This window comes from Mauremys reevesii, linkage group 24 (genome assembly GCF_016161935.1).
Source record: "Mauremys reevesii isolate NIE-2019 linkage group 24, ASM1616193v1, whole genome shotgun sequence".
Lineage (NCBI taxonomy): Eukaryota > Metazoa > Chordata > Testudines > Geoemydidae > Mauremys > Mauremys reevesii.
In genome coordinates this window covers 13,413,905-13,432,376 of record NC_052646.1, presented here as the reverse complement: position 1 = coordinate 13,432,376, position 18,472 = coordinate 13,413,905, and the positions used below count along the sequence as shown (strand labels likewise).

General features: G+C 45.1%; 1 protein-coding gene and 1 pseudogene across 1 annotated transcript in view; both read right to left on the bottom strand.

The window, feature by feature from the left end:
• LOC120390528 overlaps positions 1-1,256 on the bottom strand; it is a 146,137-nt pseudogene extending 144,881 nt beyond the window's left edge.
• A 3,274-nt stretch (positions 1,257-4,530) lies between these two features.
• Positions 4,531-18,472, bottom strand: part of LOC120390527 (IgGFc-binding protein-like) — a 31,693-nt gene continuing 17,751 nt past the window's right edge. Inside the window, exon 4 of the mRNA XM_039513256.1 lies at positions 4,531-5,810. Within this exon, the coding sequence (XP_039369190.1) occupies positions 4,531-5,810 (1,280 nt within the window). The remainder of the gene's footprint in view (positions 5,811-18,472) is intronic.

The window sequence follows — 18,472 nt, the reverse complement described above, 5'->3', positions numbered from 1 at the left end:
CTACCACCCCCTCTATATTGATCTATCAACACACAAACATCTATTTAGTCCCATACATATGCCCTTTGCACCATTCATAGAATCATAGAATTGTAGGACTGGAAGGGACCTTGAGAGGTCTTCTAGTCCAGCCCCCTGCACTCAAGACAGGACTACGTATTATCTAGACCATCCCTCACAGGTGGCACAAAGGAAACAGAAACCTATGACAAGTCTCCTGCTGGGAAATCACTGGCATGGATGGGACAATAGAAGGCGTACAGCCAGCAGAACAAGTTCCTACTTCTCTGTTCCCGCAATACCCAGTGCAGGGGGTGGAGCAGAGAGGAGGATGTCATGGGCAGCACGGAGCAGGAAAGGAGAGTAGCTGGGATGTGATGGGCTCTGACAATGCTCAGCTGACTTATGACCCATAGGGGACAACAGTCAGTGCGCTCAATTTAGAGCAGCCCCCAGGCTACACCCAGGGAGAAGAACTCGGAGTGTGATCAGCTCCCTTAAAGCTGTCACCCTGTCCTGTTATTCACAACTGAAGCCCAACAGGGCAGAGACTCTGACCCAACACGTTTTTTCATCTTTCAAGCTGAAATTCTGTAATATTATGGGTCAGAGTTCAAGGCTAAATAAAGGTGGTGAGAGAGTGAGAAGTGGGAAAAGACATGACTAAAAATACTTTACTCACTGCTTGCACCGATAGCTGCTGAGCCATACCCAGGTTTGGATGCAATCCCAATGCTCAGAAGTCCAAAAGGAGATGTGGGGTGCTCCATAGTTTGTCTCTTAAACCCTTTGCCAAGGTTGTATTCAGCCCAAGAGAACACTGTGCCTGGAATTGGCCTCCATGCAATGACTCCCAAGGGTTCCTTATCAATGGTGATGCCACCAGATTCTGATGTTTCGGCTGTTATAATTGCGTAGTTATCATACTGGTCCTGTCCATGGATGTTATAGGTCTGGCAATAGCTAGAGACATCTGGGATCATCAGGAGGAAGGGATCATACGCTATTTTCCCTTTGCTTCCACCGGCACAGAAGAAGACGACTTGGATCCCAGCACTAGCAGAGATGTACAAGGGATTAGGGAATTTGATTTCAAATGTCACAACCTGCCCAGCAACCAGGTTCCTTGTGGCTCTCGCCCTCCCAGACTGATAATCAATGTGAGTGTGTTGGGAAGCAGCCACATACACCAGGTCAAATTTGGGTTGGAAGGATAAAGGAGGTACAATGAATGTGGTGCCCCAGCCAGACACCGGCAGGAGTTGCTCACTCACGTAGTCACATTTGGTGTGCTTTGCAACACATACATGTCCACTATAGACGGCCACGGGATTCTGGGACACGATCCTGGTGCCGGATAAGTCATCACGGCTTTGCAGCTGGACAGCCTGGTAAGCTCCAAGTGAGATGTCCAGTTTTGTCCCTGCTGTGTAGGCTTTTCTTTGGAAAGTAACAGCCCCTTTGAGGTAAATTTCAACAGTGGTGGGATCCTTCCAGGCTACTACAGCAAATTGCTTGTCGAGACCATCTGGATTCCCCAGTGGAGTCACCACATAGTATTCTCTCCCAAGCTTATCCTCAGGGTACACTACAGTGGTATCAGCCGTATAGGCCTTGTAGTTCAGAGCAAGGATGGAAATCTCATGATCAGCACGGATGATGACCGTGTGATTAAATATGTTGCTTCCTGCCAGCTCCACAAACGCTGGGATCATCACAGATACTGTCTGTTCTGGATTTGCAGTGACAGTAGTAAAAAAATCTGCTTTATTTACTGAGATGGTGACGAACGTCCCAGGGATGTAGCCAGTGATGAACAACTTGAAGTCTTTATTGCCATAACTTGGTAAGAGATTCTGCATGAAAACTGTGATAAATTCTGTCCCTTGGGGGCATGAGCAAGAGGTACTGGGAAGATCTGGAGGTTGAACAGTAGGGGCAGCACCAGAAATGCCTAGGTAGAGGAGACAAATACAAAAGAGCATCACAAACCAGGACACCAACATTTTATGAGGCCTGCTCTTGTCGTTTGGTGCCAGCCTTCCTAGGACTGATAACAAGGAGCACAGACATGGGAATGGGAGTCATGGCTCTGGGAGTGAATGTCATTGGTACGTTTTACAAGGCCAGCTGTACCTCATCTCTTCCTCTCGTCTCTCATATTCACCCTCCAGATGAATATGAGACCTAGCGCTGTCTACACGAGGACTTAGGTCAGCTTTCCTATGAGATTCAGGAGTGAGGATTTTTCACATCCCTGACTGACGTAGTTAAACTGGCCTGACTCTCTAGCAGAGACCAGGCCTTGGAGTCTCAGGGTCCCATCTGCATTTCTTCTGAGAAGTGCATTTCCCCCAACCTCAACCGATTTTCCTGGGCAGACAAACTTCACCCTAGTCTACACACTGTGGTTGTCCCAGTATAACTATTTTGGTTAGGGGGGTGATTTTATACAAATAGAGTTATATGAATATAATCCCTGTATGGAGCCAGTTATACTTGCCTAAAGTCCTGTCTACATGACAATGTTTTACCTGTTGTACAATATAGTTATACAGGTATTATTTTACTGGTATACCGTGCCAGTGTGGACATTTGTATATCAGAATAAGTGCCTTATTCCAGTTTCATTTACACGCTTCCCAAGCAACATTAGCTAATGCAAAAAAGGGCGCTCTATAAGGCCATGTCTACACTACAGATTTCAGCCTGCATAGCTGTGTTAGTCAGGAGTAGGAAGAGGTGTCACACTTGATGAATATAGTTATGCCAGCAAAAGCCTCTAGTGTAGATACAATTTATGCCAACAAAAATGCACTTTTACTGGTACAGGTTATTTCACTTGGGCCAGATTTACACTACTATGGTTGGTCTACACTGGAAAATTAGATTGACCCAGCTATGTCTCTCAGGGGTATGAAAAGTCCACATCCCTGAGCAACATACTTAAGACCCCGTGTAGGCAGCGCTAGGTGGATAACAGTGGGAGAGCCCCTCCCATTGCTGTTGATCTACACTGTGCCACTGTAGTGTTTTAAGTGTAGACATCGCTGAGTGTAGTGTGGAGATCAGAGTTTAAAGTGCAGAGTTTTGCTGGCATAAGTGTATCAGCTCGAAGTGTACAAAAATCACACCCTTAATTGATCCAGCTATGCCAGCAAAAACCCCGGTGTAGACACACTTTGTACTGGCAAGATTCCTTTTGCCTGAACAGCTTATGTTGCTCAGGAAAGTGGTTTAACTAAACCAACAAAAGAACTCCTCTTGCCAATATAAGTGGCATCACCACTTGGGGGTTTGCCAGCTATACTGGCATAACTGCACTGAAAAAGCTTTTGTTGTCCAGTAGCCCAAGGGCTAGTCTGCAACAAGCTATACTGGCAAAAGCCCTGTTTTGTTAGTAAATCTGGGTCCATCCTAGAAGTTCTTTGCTAGTACAGCATACTGGTACAGCTATACCAGTAAAGTGCTCCTAGTGTGGATCTTGCCTAAGAGTGTCTATTCAGGGGGTTATACTAGTATAACTTTATTGGTTTATATTCAAAACACAGGTTATACCAAAAAATCCCATGAAGACAAATCCTTGTGCTAGTAAAGCTTATTTTTTGCCCAGACAGAATCATAGAATATGAGGGTTAGAAGGGACCTCAGGAGGTCATCTAGTCCAACCCCCTGCTCAAAGCAGAGCCAATCCCCAGACAGATTTTTGCCCCAGATCCCTAAATGGCCCCTTCAAGGATTGAGCTTACAACCCTGTAGTTAGCAGGCCAATACTCAAACCACTGAGCTATCCCTCCCCCTCTAGTACTAGTACAGCCCTTTGTGTGTCACTGTTATAGCTTTAAAAAGCTAACACTTACCTCACCCTCTATATTGATCTATCAACACACAAACATCTATTTAGTCCCATACATATGCCCTTTGCACCATTCATAGAATCATAGAATTGTAGGACTGGAAGGGACCTTGAGAGGTCTTCTAGTCCATCCCCCTGCACTCAAGACAGGACTACGTATTATCTAGACCATCCCTCACAGGTGGCACAAAGGAAACAGAAACCTATGACAAGTCTCCTGATGGGAAATCACTGGCATGGATGGGACAATAGAAGGCATACAGCCAGCAGAACAAGTTCCTACTTCTCTGTTCCCGCAATACCCAGTGCAGGGGGTGGAGCAGAGAGGAGGATGTCATGGGCAGCACGGAGCAGGAAAGGAGAGTAGCTGGGATGTGATGGGCTCTGGCAATGCTCAGCTGACTTATGACCCATAGGGGACAACAGTCAGTGCGCTCAATTTAGAGCAGCCCCCAGGCTACACCCAGGGAGAAGAACTCGGAGTGTGATCAGCTCCCTTAAAGCTGTCACTCTGTTCTGTTATTCACAACTGAAGCTCAACAGGGCAGAGACTCTGACCCAACACGTTTTTTCGTCTTTCAAGCTGAAATTCTGTAATATTATGGGTCAGAGTTCAAGGCTAAATAAAGGTGGTGAGAGAGTGAGAGGTGGGAAAAGACATAACTAAAACTACTTTACTCACTGCTTGCACCGATAGCTGCTGAGCCATACCCAGGTTTGGATGCAATCCCAATGCTCAGAAGTCCAAAAGGAGATGTGGGGTGCTCCATAGTTTGTCTCTTAAACCCTTTGCCAAGGTTGTATTCAGCCCAAGAGAACACTGTGCCTGGAATTGGCCTCCATGCAATGACTCCCAAGGGTTCCTTATCAATGGTGATGCCACCAGATTCTGATGTTTCGGCTGTTATAATTGCGTAGTTATCATACTGGTCCTGTCCATGGATGTTATAGGTCTGGCAATAGCTAGAGACATCTGGGATCATCAGGAGGAAGGGATCATACGCTATTTTCCCTTTGCTTCCACCAGCACAGAAGAAGACGACTTGGATCCCAGCATTAGCAGAGATGTACAAGGGATTAGGGAATTTGATTTCAAATGTCACAACCTGCCCAGCAACCAGGTTCCTTGTGGCTCTCGCCCTCCCAGACTGATAATCAATGCGAGTGTGTTGGGAAGCAGCCACATACACCAGGTCAAATTTGGGTTGGAAGGATAAAGGAGGTACAATGAATGTGGTGCCCCAGTCAGACACCGGCAGGAGTTGCTCACTCACGTAATCACATTTGGTGTGCTTTGCAACACATACATGTCCACTATAGACAGCCACGGGATTCTGGGACACGATCCTGGTGCCGGATAAGTCATCACGGCTTTGCAGCTGGACAGCCTGGTAAGCTCCAAGTGAGATGTCCAGTTTTGTCCCTGCTGTGTAGGCTTTTCTTTGGAAAGTAACAGCCCCTTTGAGGTAAATTTCAACAGTGGTGGGATCCTTCCAGGCTACTACAGCAAATTGCTTGTCGAGACCATCTGGATTCCCCAGTGGAGTCACCACATAGTATTCTCTCCCAAGCTTATCCTCAGGGTACACTACAGTGGTATCAGCCGTATAGGCCTTGTAGTTCAGAGCAAGGATGGAAATCTCATGATCAGCACGGATGATGACCGTGTGATTAAATATGTTGCTTCCTGCCAGCTCCACAAACGCTGGGATCATCACAGATACTGTCTGTTCTGGATTTGCAGTGACAGTAGTAAAAAAATCTGCTTTATTTACTGAGATGGTGACGAACGTCCCAGGGATGTAGCCAGTGATGAACAACTTGAAGTCTTTATTGCCATAACTTGGTAAGAGATTCTGCATGAAGACTGTGATAAATTCTGTCCCTTGGGGGCATGAGCAAGAGGTACTGGGAAGATCTGGAGGTTGAACAGTAGGGGCAGCACCAGAAATGCCTAGGTAGAGGAGACAAATACAAAAGAGCATCACAAACCAGGACACCAACATTTTATGAGGCCTGCTCTTGTTGTTTGGTTCCAGCCTTCCTAGGACTGATAACAAGGAGCACAGACATGGGAATGGGAGTCAGGGCTCCTGGCTTCTAACCCTGGCTCTGGGAGTGAATGTCATTGGTACGTTTTACAAGGCCAGCTGTACCTCATCTCTTCCTCTCGTCTCTCATATTCACCCTCCAGATGAATATGAGACCTAGCGCTGTCTACACGAGGACTTAGGTCAGCTTTCCTATGAGATTCAGGAGTGAAGATTTTTCACATCCCTGACTGACGTAGTTAAACTGGCCTGACTCTCTAGCAGAGACCAGGCCTTGGAGTCTCAGGGTCCCATCTGCATTTCTTCTGAGAAGTGCATTTCCCCCAACCTCAACCGATTTTCCTGGGCAGACAAACTTCACCCTAGTCTACACACTGTGGTTGTCCCAGTATAACTATTTTGGTTAGGGGGGTGATTTTATACAAATAGAGTTATATGAATATAATCCCTGTATGGAGCCAGTTATACTTGCCTAAAGTCCTGTCTACATGAGAATGTTTTACCTGTTGTACAATATAGTTATACAGGTATTATTTTACTGGTATACCGTGCCAGTGTGGACACTTGTATATCAGAATAAGTGCCTTATTCCAGTTTCATTTACACGCTTCCCAAGCAACATTAGCTAATGCAAAAAAGGGCGCTCTATAAGGCCATGTCTACACTACAGATTTCAGCCTGCATAGCTGTGTTAGTCAGGAGTAGGAAGAGGTGTCACACTTGATGAATATAGTTATGCCAGCAAAAGCCTCTAGTGTAGATACAATTTATGCCAACAAAACTGCACTTTTACTGGTACAGGTTATTTCACTTGGGCCAGATTTACACTACTATGGTTGGTCTACACTGGAAAATTAGATTGACCCAGCTATGTATCTCAGGGGTATGAAAAGTCCACATCCCTGAGCAACATACTTAAGACCCCGTGTAGGCAGCGCTAGGTGGATAACAGTGGGAGAACCCCTCCCATTGCTGTTGATCTACACTGTGCTACTGTAGTGTTTTAAGTGTAGACATCGCTGAGTGTAGTGTGGAGATCAGAGTTTAAAGTGTAGAGTTTTGCTGGCATAAGTGTATCAGCTCGAAGTGTACAAAAATCACACCCTTAATTGATCCAGCTATGCCAGCAAAAACCCCGGTGTAGACACACTTTGTACTGGCAAGATTCCTTTTGCCTGAACAGCTTATGTTGCTCAGGAAAGTGGTTTAACTAAACCAACAAAAGAACTCCTCTTGCCAATATAAGTGGCATCACCACTTGGGGGTTTGCCAGCTATACTGGCATAACTGCACTGAAAAAGCTTTTGTTGTCCAGTAGCCCAAGGGCTAGTCTGCAACAAGCTATACTGGCAAAAGCCCTGTTTTGTTAGTAAATCTGGGTCCATCCTAGAAGTTCTTTGCTAGTACAGCATACTGGTACAGCTATACCAGTAAAGTGCTCCTAGTGTGGATCTTGCCTAAGAGTGTCTATTCAGGGGGTTATACTAGTATAACTTTATTGGTTTATATTCAAAACACAGGTTATACCAAAAAATCCCATGAAGACAAATCCTTGTGCTAGTAAAGCTTATTTTTTGCCCAGACAGAATCATAGAATATGAGGGTTGGAAGGGACCTCAGGAGGTCATCTAGTCCAACCCCCTGCTCAAAGCAGAGCCAATCCCCAGACAGATTTTTGCCCCAGATCCCTAAATGGCCCCTTCAAGGATTGAGCTCACAACCCTGTATTTAGCAGGCCAATACTCAAACCACTGATCTTTCCCTCCCCCTCTAGTATTAGTACAGCCCTTTGTGTGTCACTGTTATAGCTGTAAAAAGTTGCTGCAGACCAGTATAGCTTATTCCCTTTCCTGTATAGAAATAGCTGCATACTACAGGCCAAAAATATCCATTCAATAATTCCTGAATCATATGGCATTGCCCCTAACTCTGCCCCCTTCATAGATTGGTCATTGAATGTTTTGATGATGAATGTACACTCCAGAATACCACTTTTCATCCAAGCCCTGGTCTACACACAGATTTTGTACTGATATGACGATGTTGGTTAGAACTGTTATGCCAAATTACCAATACCAACCCCTAATGTGGACACAGTTCTTTCAACGTGAAGGTATCTTACTCCTCGTCTACACTACAAAATTTTGCCAGCATAGCTGTCAGTTAGAAATGTGAAAAAAAAATCACACCACTTAGCCGATCTATGCTAACAAAACTCCTGGTATAGACTTACAACTATGCCAACAGAGAAGTGCTTCTATTTGCATAGCTAATGTTATTCAGAAAAGTGGTAAAGCAGATCTCTTTCTGCTGCTTTACCACTAGGGATCTCTTCCAACATAGCTATCTAGTTCATGGTGCTGTAATGTAAACAAACTTATGCACTTATTCTCTTTCCCTGACAAGAAACTGGGTGTTGTGTATTTGGTTGTCATGGGTTTTGTTACTATGGCAACTGAGTTAGCTCTCTGTCTCTGTAAATAAAATGGAGGTTTTGGTTAGCTGTCTGCTCTCTGGCCTCAAGTGATTGCTTCCTACACCGGCTGCCCCAAGGATACAACTCTGGCGACGAGGGTGAGATCCTGGTGCTGCTCCAGTAACAGAAGGAAGTAGAAGTCAAGGTAAAGACCAAACAAAGAAAAAAAGCTGCTTGTTGCACTGACTGTGAAAGTGAAACTAAAAATCATGGCTACTCTGACCAGGCCCCTGGAGCCTTTTGATGAGAATACAGAGCAGTGGCATGTGTATACTGAGCGTTTTGAGCTTTTTGGTATTGCAAATGACATTACAGAAGCAAAGAAGGTGCCAATATTCTTAACTGTTGTAGGGGCTAAAACCTACTCTCTGCTACGCAGCTTACTACACCCTGTTAAGCCTGAGACTAAATCTTACAGTGATATTGTGGAAATCCTGGGGTCTCATTTCTCCCCAAAACCACTGGTAATTGCTGAAAGATATAGGTTCCACAAAAGAGACCAAAAGGAAGATGAAACAGTTGTACAATTTGTAGCCATTTTAAAAAAGCTAGCAGAACACTGTGAATTTAAAGAGATGTTAAATGATGCCCTGCGTGACAGGTTAGTGTGTGGCCTCTGCAGTGAAGCTATACGGCAGCGCCTACTGACAGAGGCTCAGCTTACATTACAGAAGGCTGTTGATATTGCTGTCTCCATGGAACTGGCTACAAGGGAGGCACAATACATCGGTGCATCCCCTAGGGTGCAAAAAGTGTCACAAGAACTGACCCACAAAACAGTGCAGAGTCAAGAATGTTACCGCTGTGGTAAGCTGGGTCACCAGGCATCAGAATGCTGGTGTAAGGACCTGGTGTGTCGACACTGTGGCAAAAAGGGACACATTGAGTATGCCTGTAAACAAAAGAAAAAGAGGCCTGTGGTCTGGCCGACAAAAAGAGGAACCTTGCATACCCTAGAGCAGACCCAGGATGATCAAGGTGACACCTCCTCACAAGAGGAAGTGCCACTGCATGTTTTGTCTTTGGCAGCGAGCTCACATGAATACTGGGTAACCCCCTTATTGGAGGGCAAACCTATACGCATGGAACTAGACACCGGTGCAGCTGTCTCGCTGGTTCCGGAGACTGTGTATAAGGAAAAGCTACAGCATCTTCCGCTTAAGGCAACAAAAACTGTTCTGAAGATGTATACAGGTGAAACTGTGCCCATGTTGGGCACTATTGATGTTAAGGTGGAGCTCAATGGACAGGCGGCTAAATTGCCACTGTTTGTGGTGAGAGGTGACTACCCAGCCTTAATGGGTAGGTCTTGGCTTGGGAAGATTCAGCTGAACTGGGCAGAAGTGCACCGGATGACTAAAGAAGAAACCAGTCTAACCCTATACTAAGGAAACATGCTGCTGTTTTGGAGATGATTTGGGAAGTATGAAGGGAATCACTGTGACATTGAACATTAAACCTGGCAGTCTACCAAAATATCTGAAAGCCCGAACTGTGCCATATTCCATCAGGCCAAAAGTTGAAGCAGACCTGGAGCGCCTGGTCACCAATGGAGTCCTAATACCAGTTACCCATAGCTCATGGGCCACTCCTATCGTTCCAATAATGAAGAAAGATGGCTCTCTCTGGATTTGCAGTGATTTTAAAGTCACTGTCAACCCAGTGTTGTGTGCAGAGCAATACCCGCTTCCCCGCATCAATGACCTCTTCGCAGGCCTGGCTGGGGGACAAAAGTTCAGTAAGATTGATCTGAGTCAAGTATATTTACAGATGCACGTCGATGAAAAGTCCCAAGAGCTGTTGACTATTGTGACTCATAAGGGGCTTTATCGATACTGTCGCCTACCCTTCGAATCACATCGGCTCCCGCCCTGTTCCAGAGGGCTATGGACCAGATCTTGTGTGGCTTGTCAGGAGTTCAGTGCTATCTGGATGATATCCTGGTCACTGGAAGAAATGAAGAGGATGACTTAAAGAATTTAGAGGCTACCCTACAAAGACTGGAAGAGTATGGCCTACGAGTTCGCAAAGACAAGTGTGAATTCTTCAAGCCCTCTGTTGAATATTTGGGGCACATCATCGATTCTGCAGGTCTTCATAAGGCCCTGCAAAAGTTAAAGCTATTGTGGAGGCTCCCCCACCTCGAAATGTAAGCCAGCTACGCTCATTTCTAGGACTACTGAACTATTATGGAAAGTTCATCTCACAGTTAGCCACACTGCTAAAACCACTTCATGAGCTCCTTGGGCAGAACAAGGCCTGGAAGTGGAGTGAAGCCTGTGATGTTGCATTTAACAAAGCTAAGGATGCATTGTTAAATTCTGAAGTTCTAACGCACTTTGATCCATCCTTACCCCTGCAATTGGCCTGCGATGCTTCCCCTTATGGAGTGGGAGCGGTCGTGTCACACATTATGCCTTCGGGAGAAGAAAGACCTATTGCTTTTGCTTCACGCACTCTAAGCAAAGCAGAAACTAACTACGCCCAAATCGAACGTGAGGCATTAGGAATTGTTTTTGGAATTAGGAAGTTTCATCAGTACCTGTTTGGGCGAAAGTTTACTCTTCTTACAGACCATGGACCTCTGACATCAATTTTTGGACCCTACACAGGCATTCCCCCATTAGCTGCTAGTCATATGCAACGTTGGGCATTGATACTTTCTGCACACACATATGAAATCAAATATTGGAAATCCACTCTGCACGGCAATGCAGATGGCCTCTCAAGGTTGCCTTTACCGGTCAAACATCAAGATAGTGCCCAAAAGGAAATCTTCTACTTTGAACAGGTAGAGAATACACCCATCACTGCTGCTCAGATAAAGAAGGCAACCCGCGTTGACCCAGTATTATCCCAAGTTATGGACCTGGTGATGCATGGAAAATCTCGACAAACCTCTCCGGTCTCACCCGACCTTGTTCCCTACATGTCCAGGCGGACAGAGTTATCGGTCCAATCTGGTTGTTTGTTATGGGGGAGGCGTGTCATTATTCCACCACCCCTGAGATCACAGATGTTAGAACAGCTACATTCCGGTCACTGTGGAATAGTGCGCATGAAGGAAATTGCACGAAGCTATTTTTGGTGGCCTAGATTGGACAGTGCTATTGAAGAGAAGGCAAAAGCTTGTATGTCATGTCAGGGTGTAAGAAATGCACCCCAGTGGGCACCCCTACACCCATGGGACTGGCCTGAAAACCCGTGGCAACGTATTCACGTTGACTTTGCTGGCCCCCTTGAAGGAAGCATGTTCTTGGTGGCAGTAGATGCCCATTCTAAATGGCCAGAAGTCTCTATAATGCAGTCCACTACTGCAGAGAGTACTATCCAAAAACTACAAGGACTCTTTAGTCGTTTTGGTCTGCCAGAACAACTTGTGAGCGACAACGGACCGTAGTTCGTCTCTCAGGAGTTTCAAAATTTTATGAAGGCAAATGGGATACACCACATCACGTCAGCACCATATCATCCGTCCACCAACGGATTAGCTGAAAGATTTGTGCAGACAATGAAAAACGCTTTGAAATCAGCAAAGGGACAACACTCCATTCAAAAGCGTCTGGATACCTTCTTACTTTCCTATAGAAACACACCTCATGCTACGACCCAGGCTTCCCCAGCCTTTCTAAAGGGGGGAATTGTTGGTGCCACTAGGCCTGAGTAAACCAAAGTTGTGACTTTGGGCCTGAAGTGAACCAAAGTTCTTACATGCTGTGAACTTTAACCAGCCTGCATGCTAACAGCCTAGAAGCAGAATTTGTGAGAGTCAGCTTTTTAGCAGATAGCTGCAGTTCCGCTTAAACTAGCAATAGTAGTGAGAAGGCGGGAGAAAGAGGGGGAGAAGGCTTCATGCGTCTGTGCTGTTCTGTGAAGGCCAACAGATAAGCTTATGGATGAGAACGTTTTCTAACACGCTGAAATGTAATGTTTTAAGTAACTGCTGCTGGGAAGGGAGGGGTGAGGGGGAAAACCGAACAAAAGGCTTACACAAACAAGGGGGGTATAAATGTTGGGACCCCGCCTGTGAGCGGGTGTGCAGGATTTGAGAATGCTTTTCTCCCTGACACCTTATTTGGGGCTCAAATAAACCTGGTTTTGCTTCTCCACCCTGGTGTGATAATTAGTGCGACGCACACCGGGCAACGAACCACTGTTGCTCCGCCTCGGGCTCTTTGAGCCGGCAACAGTTTTGGCATCCCTGGGTGGGCTCGAGGCAAAATTGTGCCTTGCCCGGACTCCTCCAATGGCCGGTGGACGATGGTCACAGCCGATGCCTAGCGCGCACTGGTGTCTTTACCGGGGGCCTCGGCAGAGACGCGTCAGGCTGACCTTGGAGGACACAACGGTGCAACGCACTCAGATAGTGGAGAAGCAGTTGTGGGCGACGGTGAGGAACCGGTCCTGTGGATAAGGTAGGAACAGTCCAGTGGTGTGGACTTTTGCCTGAGGCTGGGGACGCCCAGCCGTTGTAATTCCCACTAGACGAGAGAGCGTTCTATAGTGGGTCAAGGGCAAGCCCATGGTATGGGGCAAGGACAGGGTAAGGTTAGTAGGGCAAGGTGTACGCCCCTAGAATGCATTCTAGCAAATTGGAAGGTATTTGGTTTGGATCCAATGACTAAAAGTGAACTGAAAAGATTTTATACAGTAGACTGGCCTCAGTATTAGTTAGAGAGCCAGGAAAGGTGGCCACCAGAAGGATCACTTAATTACAACATGATCCTTCAATTACTTCTGTTTTGTCAGCGAATGGGTAGCTTCTGAAGCTGTTTGTATGTAGAGCTCTTGTAAAAATCCCTCATCATATGCCCCAGAGCTGCACTGGGAGGAGAACTGTCCGTGGGAATGTCTGTCTCTGCTGGGCTCATGCCATTTGAATTTATTGACTGTGCAGCAAGATAAGATGCATCGTGGCAATAGGAAACAATGGCCTTGGTGTGTGTGTGTGTGTGTATACCAGTGTGAGTGTTCGTTACTGGAAGACGCCCAGATTGCCCTGTGAAGCGATTGCTAATGATCAGGAGTAGTCTAACGCAAGCCCAGTAACTAGTGGATCTTTAGGAGATCCGACCCATGGTGGGCTGACTCAGCCTGGCATCGTCCGGCGAGGAAGCTGCCTGGGTCTAGGAATGTGTGAACCCATCTTCCCTCCCCCCCCCTTCCTTTCCGTGTGGGCTACTGACAGTCTGATCATCTCATTGGATGCAATTAGAGTATACGGCGCTGTGTCTCCCAGAGACTAGCCGACGCTCTTTGCTGAAATGGGGCGTAGGAGAGTCAGTCATCCTCGTTAGTCTCCCCTGTGTGAATGTTCTGTAGGGAGAGATTCTTAGTTTATGAGCCGCTAGCGCGGACAGGGTACCCTCTCTGTGTGTGTAAGTGGAAAATGGGTAAGAGACAGTCTAAAAATTCTACCTCACCCCCTAAGGGTACCCCAGCATAGTACATGTACGTACATTATGGTCCTAAAACCTGCAGGTATTTAGAGAATTGGAATCTTCACATGTGTGAAAATCCATCTAAACAGTGCCCATTAGAAGGTATCTTCAATCTAGATAAGATCATATATCTCAAAGGAGCTTTTAATCACAAAGAAAAGCCTCTGACACAGTGTGAGCAATTTGTCTAGGAACGGGTTAATTTGAAACTCGGCTAACCCCAGAGATAAAGAGAGAGAGCTGCTCTGCGTACAAGGTCAAGAGCCTGCACACAGACTATGCTAAGTAAAACTGCTTTCAGCCCCAGCTGGTTGTGGAAAATAAAGAGAGGCAAACCAAGGGCAGTACAAATTACAAAACTGAGATTGCATTTGCAAAGCTTGCTTCTGCAACCCTGTAGCTGGTATGGCTCGGTGACACTGGAAAGGCCATAGGGCAGCTGACCTGAACTGGAATCTCTGAAAGAGATGCCGCAGGAGAGTCCAGGGTGTAAAAGAACAGCCATCCCAAGAGTGGAAGCATGTTGAAAATGCTGGACAAGCTGTATACAGGATAATCTCCCGTCCACCTATTTCCCTTCTCTGAACATTATACACAGACATGCCAGTCTGGATATGTGTAAGTATTAAAGTGGCTTAAGACTTGGGGCATTCATATTTTTCCTGAGTGATGTGGGAGTGTTCCCAATACTCTCCATTGTTGTTTTATTATTTTTAATGAAGCTTTAAAATTTGGTTATATGGTGTGATTTCTCTACCCCCCCCTTCCCCCGTCCTGCAATGTCAGTTTGATCACCTGACATAAGGGATAATTGGTAACAGAAATTTGTCACAGTTTGGTGAGCAATAGAGAATGGGGGAGCCCTGCAGAATTTACACCGTCTATCTGTTTTACCCTTGTTATTTTATGTTTGCTGTGTTTGGTATTGTTTGGTATTATATGATAAGGATTGTATGGTTAAAGGTGAGCCCTAATAGAATAAGGAAACACTATCTGGTTTTGGTGCACTATCTAGTTTTAGCTCTGTTCTGTTTAACCGGTTACTGTTGGTTTTTCTGCTCTGTTTATTTGGGCGTTGGGTGTGTGGGCGGAACTGAACTTCTCGTTCGTAATTCCTCAGGGTGGAAGCCATGTGTGCGATGAAGCTCTGAGGTTGTATTGAGATCCTTCTGTCCCGCCTCCCCTGTAACGGACAATGTAATAGAAGTGGAAAAATCTGGCTTAGACTGTAATTTTCTCTGCTCTCTGTGTAATTTTCTTTTCTGTTTAAGTGTCAGCAGACAAATGGGTGGGTCTCTGGGTAGACCCCCTTTAGGAGTTTGGATTGTGTGTTAAGTAAATGGCCTTTACCCAATGGCCATGTATTTTTGCCAGGTGGCAAGCCTTACTAGGGAGGACTTGAGTAGTTTTGGGAGTAAAATGTTTTAGGGAAAAGACCAGAAGGGTGGGGGCTAGCTGTGAAGCCCACCCTCCTAGCTAACTGGTAGTGGAATAAGTTTGTGTCCAGGATAGGAACGGTTCAGCGAGAAAAGCAGGATCGGGCCCAGGCAGGCAGGCAACAGAGAGATGGGAAAACAGGTTGGAAACTTTTGAGGGTGCAGTGGAAAGAAGGAGTAAGTGAGTATAAGCATGGAATTGGTAAGTGGCTGCTGAAGGAAAAAGCAAGTGATTTAAGGGGAAGTGAAAAGTTAACTCTTTAGTTGCTGGAGGGAACAGCAGTTGAACTTTGTAATAATGCTAAAGAGAAAAGTTTTTGGTGTCTTTGAAATGTTTGTAAATAAATTCAGGCAAAGAAAATATGGGGTAATTCTCCTGAATTAACAAGAGTATTCGTATATTTTAAGTAATGATTGACTGCCCAGAAGGGATAGACTTTTGCTTTGTCTTTCAGATAATCAAAGAAAACTAATGCCAGCTGAACAGCATTCAACATATCATGCATTTACTGACAGAGTAACAATTATGTTTTGTGTTCTATGTTCTGTCTTGTGGTGTTTGTCTCAAGTGGCCAGAATTGTTGTGTTTAATATTTTTATGGGATGGTCTAATTTAAAATCAAGTGGCAGTGTTAAATTGAAATGCAGATACTTGTTTTGTTCAATTTAGAATACAAAGTGTTTGGATATATCAGAAAAATGTGATATACTAAAGTCTAATACATTTTCTTAAGTAAGAGAAAGAAACTTCATTGGCCAAATCTTTTAATTTAGAATGGTTATTAAAATTTGCATACTAACAGTCTTTGAAAGCAAGGACATGGAAAGTTAACCCACTCCCCATATTATGCATGGGATCCTTCTGGCTACCTCAGACTTCTAGCCAGAGGGCTGGGGATGGTGGGAAGCTATTGGACTAGAGGTTGTATTAAGTGAACTCATCAAAGTGGGTGTGCTTGTCCTGGCCTGTTGTTCTAAAGCTCTGTAATAAGGTTATTTTAGTAAAAGGGTATATGTGGCATACATTAAATAATATAGACTAATGTACTGTGTATGTGTTTATTGTTAACAAAAGGTGTATAAGTAAAAGTTTCCTTTATAGGTTAAAGAAAAAAATGGGAAAAGGAAAAAGAATGAGTTAACTGAAGAAAAAATAATAGCTAACATGCTAAAATAAACTGGCCAAGATTTGTGCTGAGACAAACTTAAAGTGGCCAGATGCCCTTCCTTTGGCACTAATAAGTATAAGAACCATTACTTGGCTAAAAACCAGAAAAAGGGGGGACTTAAATTTGCCCATGCAACTATAAAATTTGTAAAATCTGCAAAGACACTAATGCAATGTGTTAGGTTTTTTTTTCTCACTGGTAAAGAAGAAACAACCCAAAGATCCTAGCAGCCCTACCACTCCTAGGAACCAGAAGACTGGGTCTACATAAAGATCCATCAACGAAAGACTGCCTTGGCTCCTCGCTGGAAAGGCCCTTTCCAAGTCCTGCTGTCTACCAACACTGCTGTGAAGTGCCAAAGACTGACTGCTTGGACCCAGGATTCTCACTGCAAAAAGACCCCTCCACATCAGAAGAATTTTCCTATTGATGATTAGCCTATTCTTTCTTCTAGTTCTACTGTGCTTCTGGACAGCTTCTGGACAACCTCTCCCTTGTCCACTGACAGACCAACTGTGCCTTTAGACTTTTCTAGAAAAAGCACAGCTATTACAGGGTGATATGTGCTGGCAACCTCTCCCCTGTAGGATGCTAAACCACAATTGTTTTGGGAAAGAAGAAGAAACACTCACTCCACTGACATTGCCAAAGTCCAGGAATTCCTGACTAAAAGGACATTGAGAACTGACCCTGGTGAAGAAACAAAGAATTGTACACTGGCAAGGAAGAAATTTATGGGACCCATGATTGGGAATGTGGTATTAATTGACTTTTGGGGTTTAATCTACAGGCTGTGCCCTGTGTTTTGGATAAATCCTTCAGTATGTATTGCCCTCCCTAATTGGATTTTAAATGACATTGCCTTTATCAAGTTTTCAAATCACTTCTACATACCCAGATTGCTCACAAGGGGCTGCCATTAGATTAGCACAACAGAGGGCCTGGGTTATTTCCTCTGGAAAGAAAGAGAATTGAGCAGATCCCTGTGGGCTAGGGCCAATATCTTAAAAGACAAGAACATGATAAGAAATTGGGCCAACTAGAAAAGGCTACTAGCCTTATTCTTGAAACTCAGCTATCTTAAGTACAGGCTGGAGTTGGTGAGTTACATGTCATTTCAGCCCTTAGTTCTATGACCCAGAAGTTACTGACAGAGATGGTATTGCATATCACTGAGGCTGGGAAGGTATTGCAGTGGGATCTAGACCAGACTTGGCCCACTGCCCTTACAGATGCATCAGGAGTACCATCTGATCTGTGGTCATGAAGACATACTTGGACACTTTCTGGATGGAAGTGGGGACATTCACAGTGCTCCTTCCAAGCATATGGACCGGTTAGGGTGGGTGTGGTTCCCACATACCGAATCCTGCTGGGTCCATGGGGAGCATGCATGTGGGACTGAATTATTCACCGAGACATCTGGGAAATTAAACCACTTGGTATACCTACCTGATTTATAGTCAGTGTCCCAATCCCTTAGTTGTTAAATGAACATTCCACTCTTTTGTCCATGCATTCATTCCTGGGTTGGGGGTAACTAAGCTCAAAAGAGCAGTTGTACATATATCTGTAAAGCTTCATTGTTTTTTTGTTTTTAAAGTTTGAGAAAACTCGCCAAAAGTTTGTTGAGTATTCTCAAAGGGGGGAATTGTTGGTGCCACTAGGCCTGAGTAAACCAAAGTTGTGACTTTGGGCCTGAAGTGAACCAAAGTTCTTACATGCTGTGAACTTTAACCAGCCTGCATGCTAACAGCCTAGAAGCAGAATTTGTGAGAGTCAGCTTTTTAGCAGATAGCTGCAGTTCCGCTTAAACTAGCAATAGTAGTGAGAAGGCGGGAGAAAGAGGGGGAGAAGGCTTCATGCGTCTGTGCTGTTCTGTGAAGGCCAACAGATAAGCTTATGGATGAGAACGTTTTCTAACACGCTGAAATGTAATGTTTTAAGTAACTGCTGCTGGGAAGGGAGGGGTGAGGGGGAAAACCGAACAAAAGGCTTACACAAACAAGGGGGGTATAAATGTTGGGACCCCGCCTGTGAGCG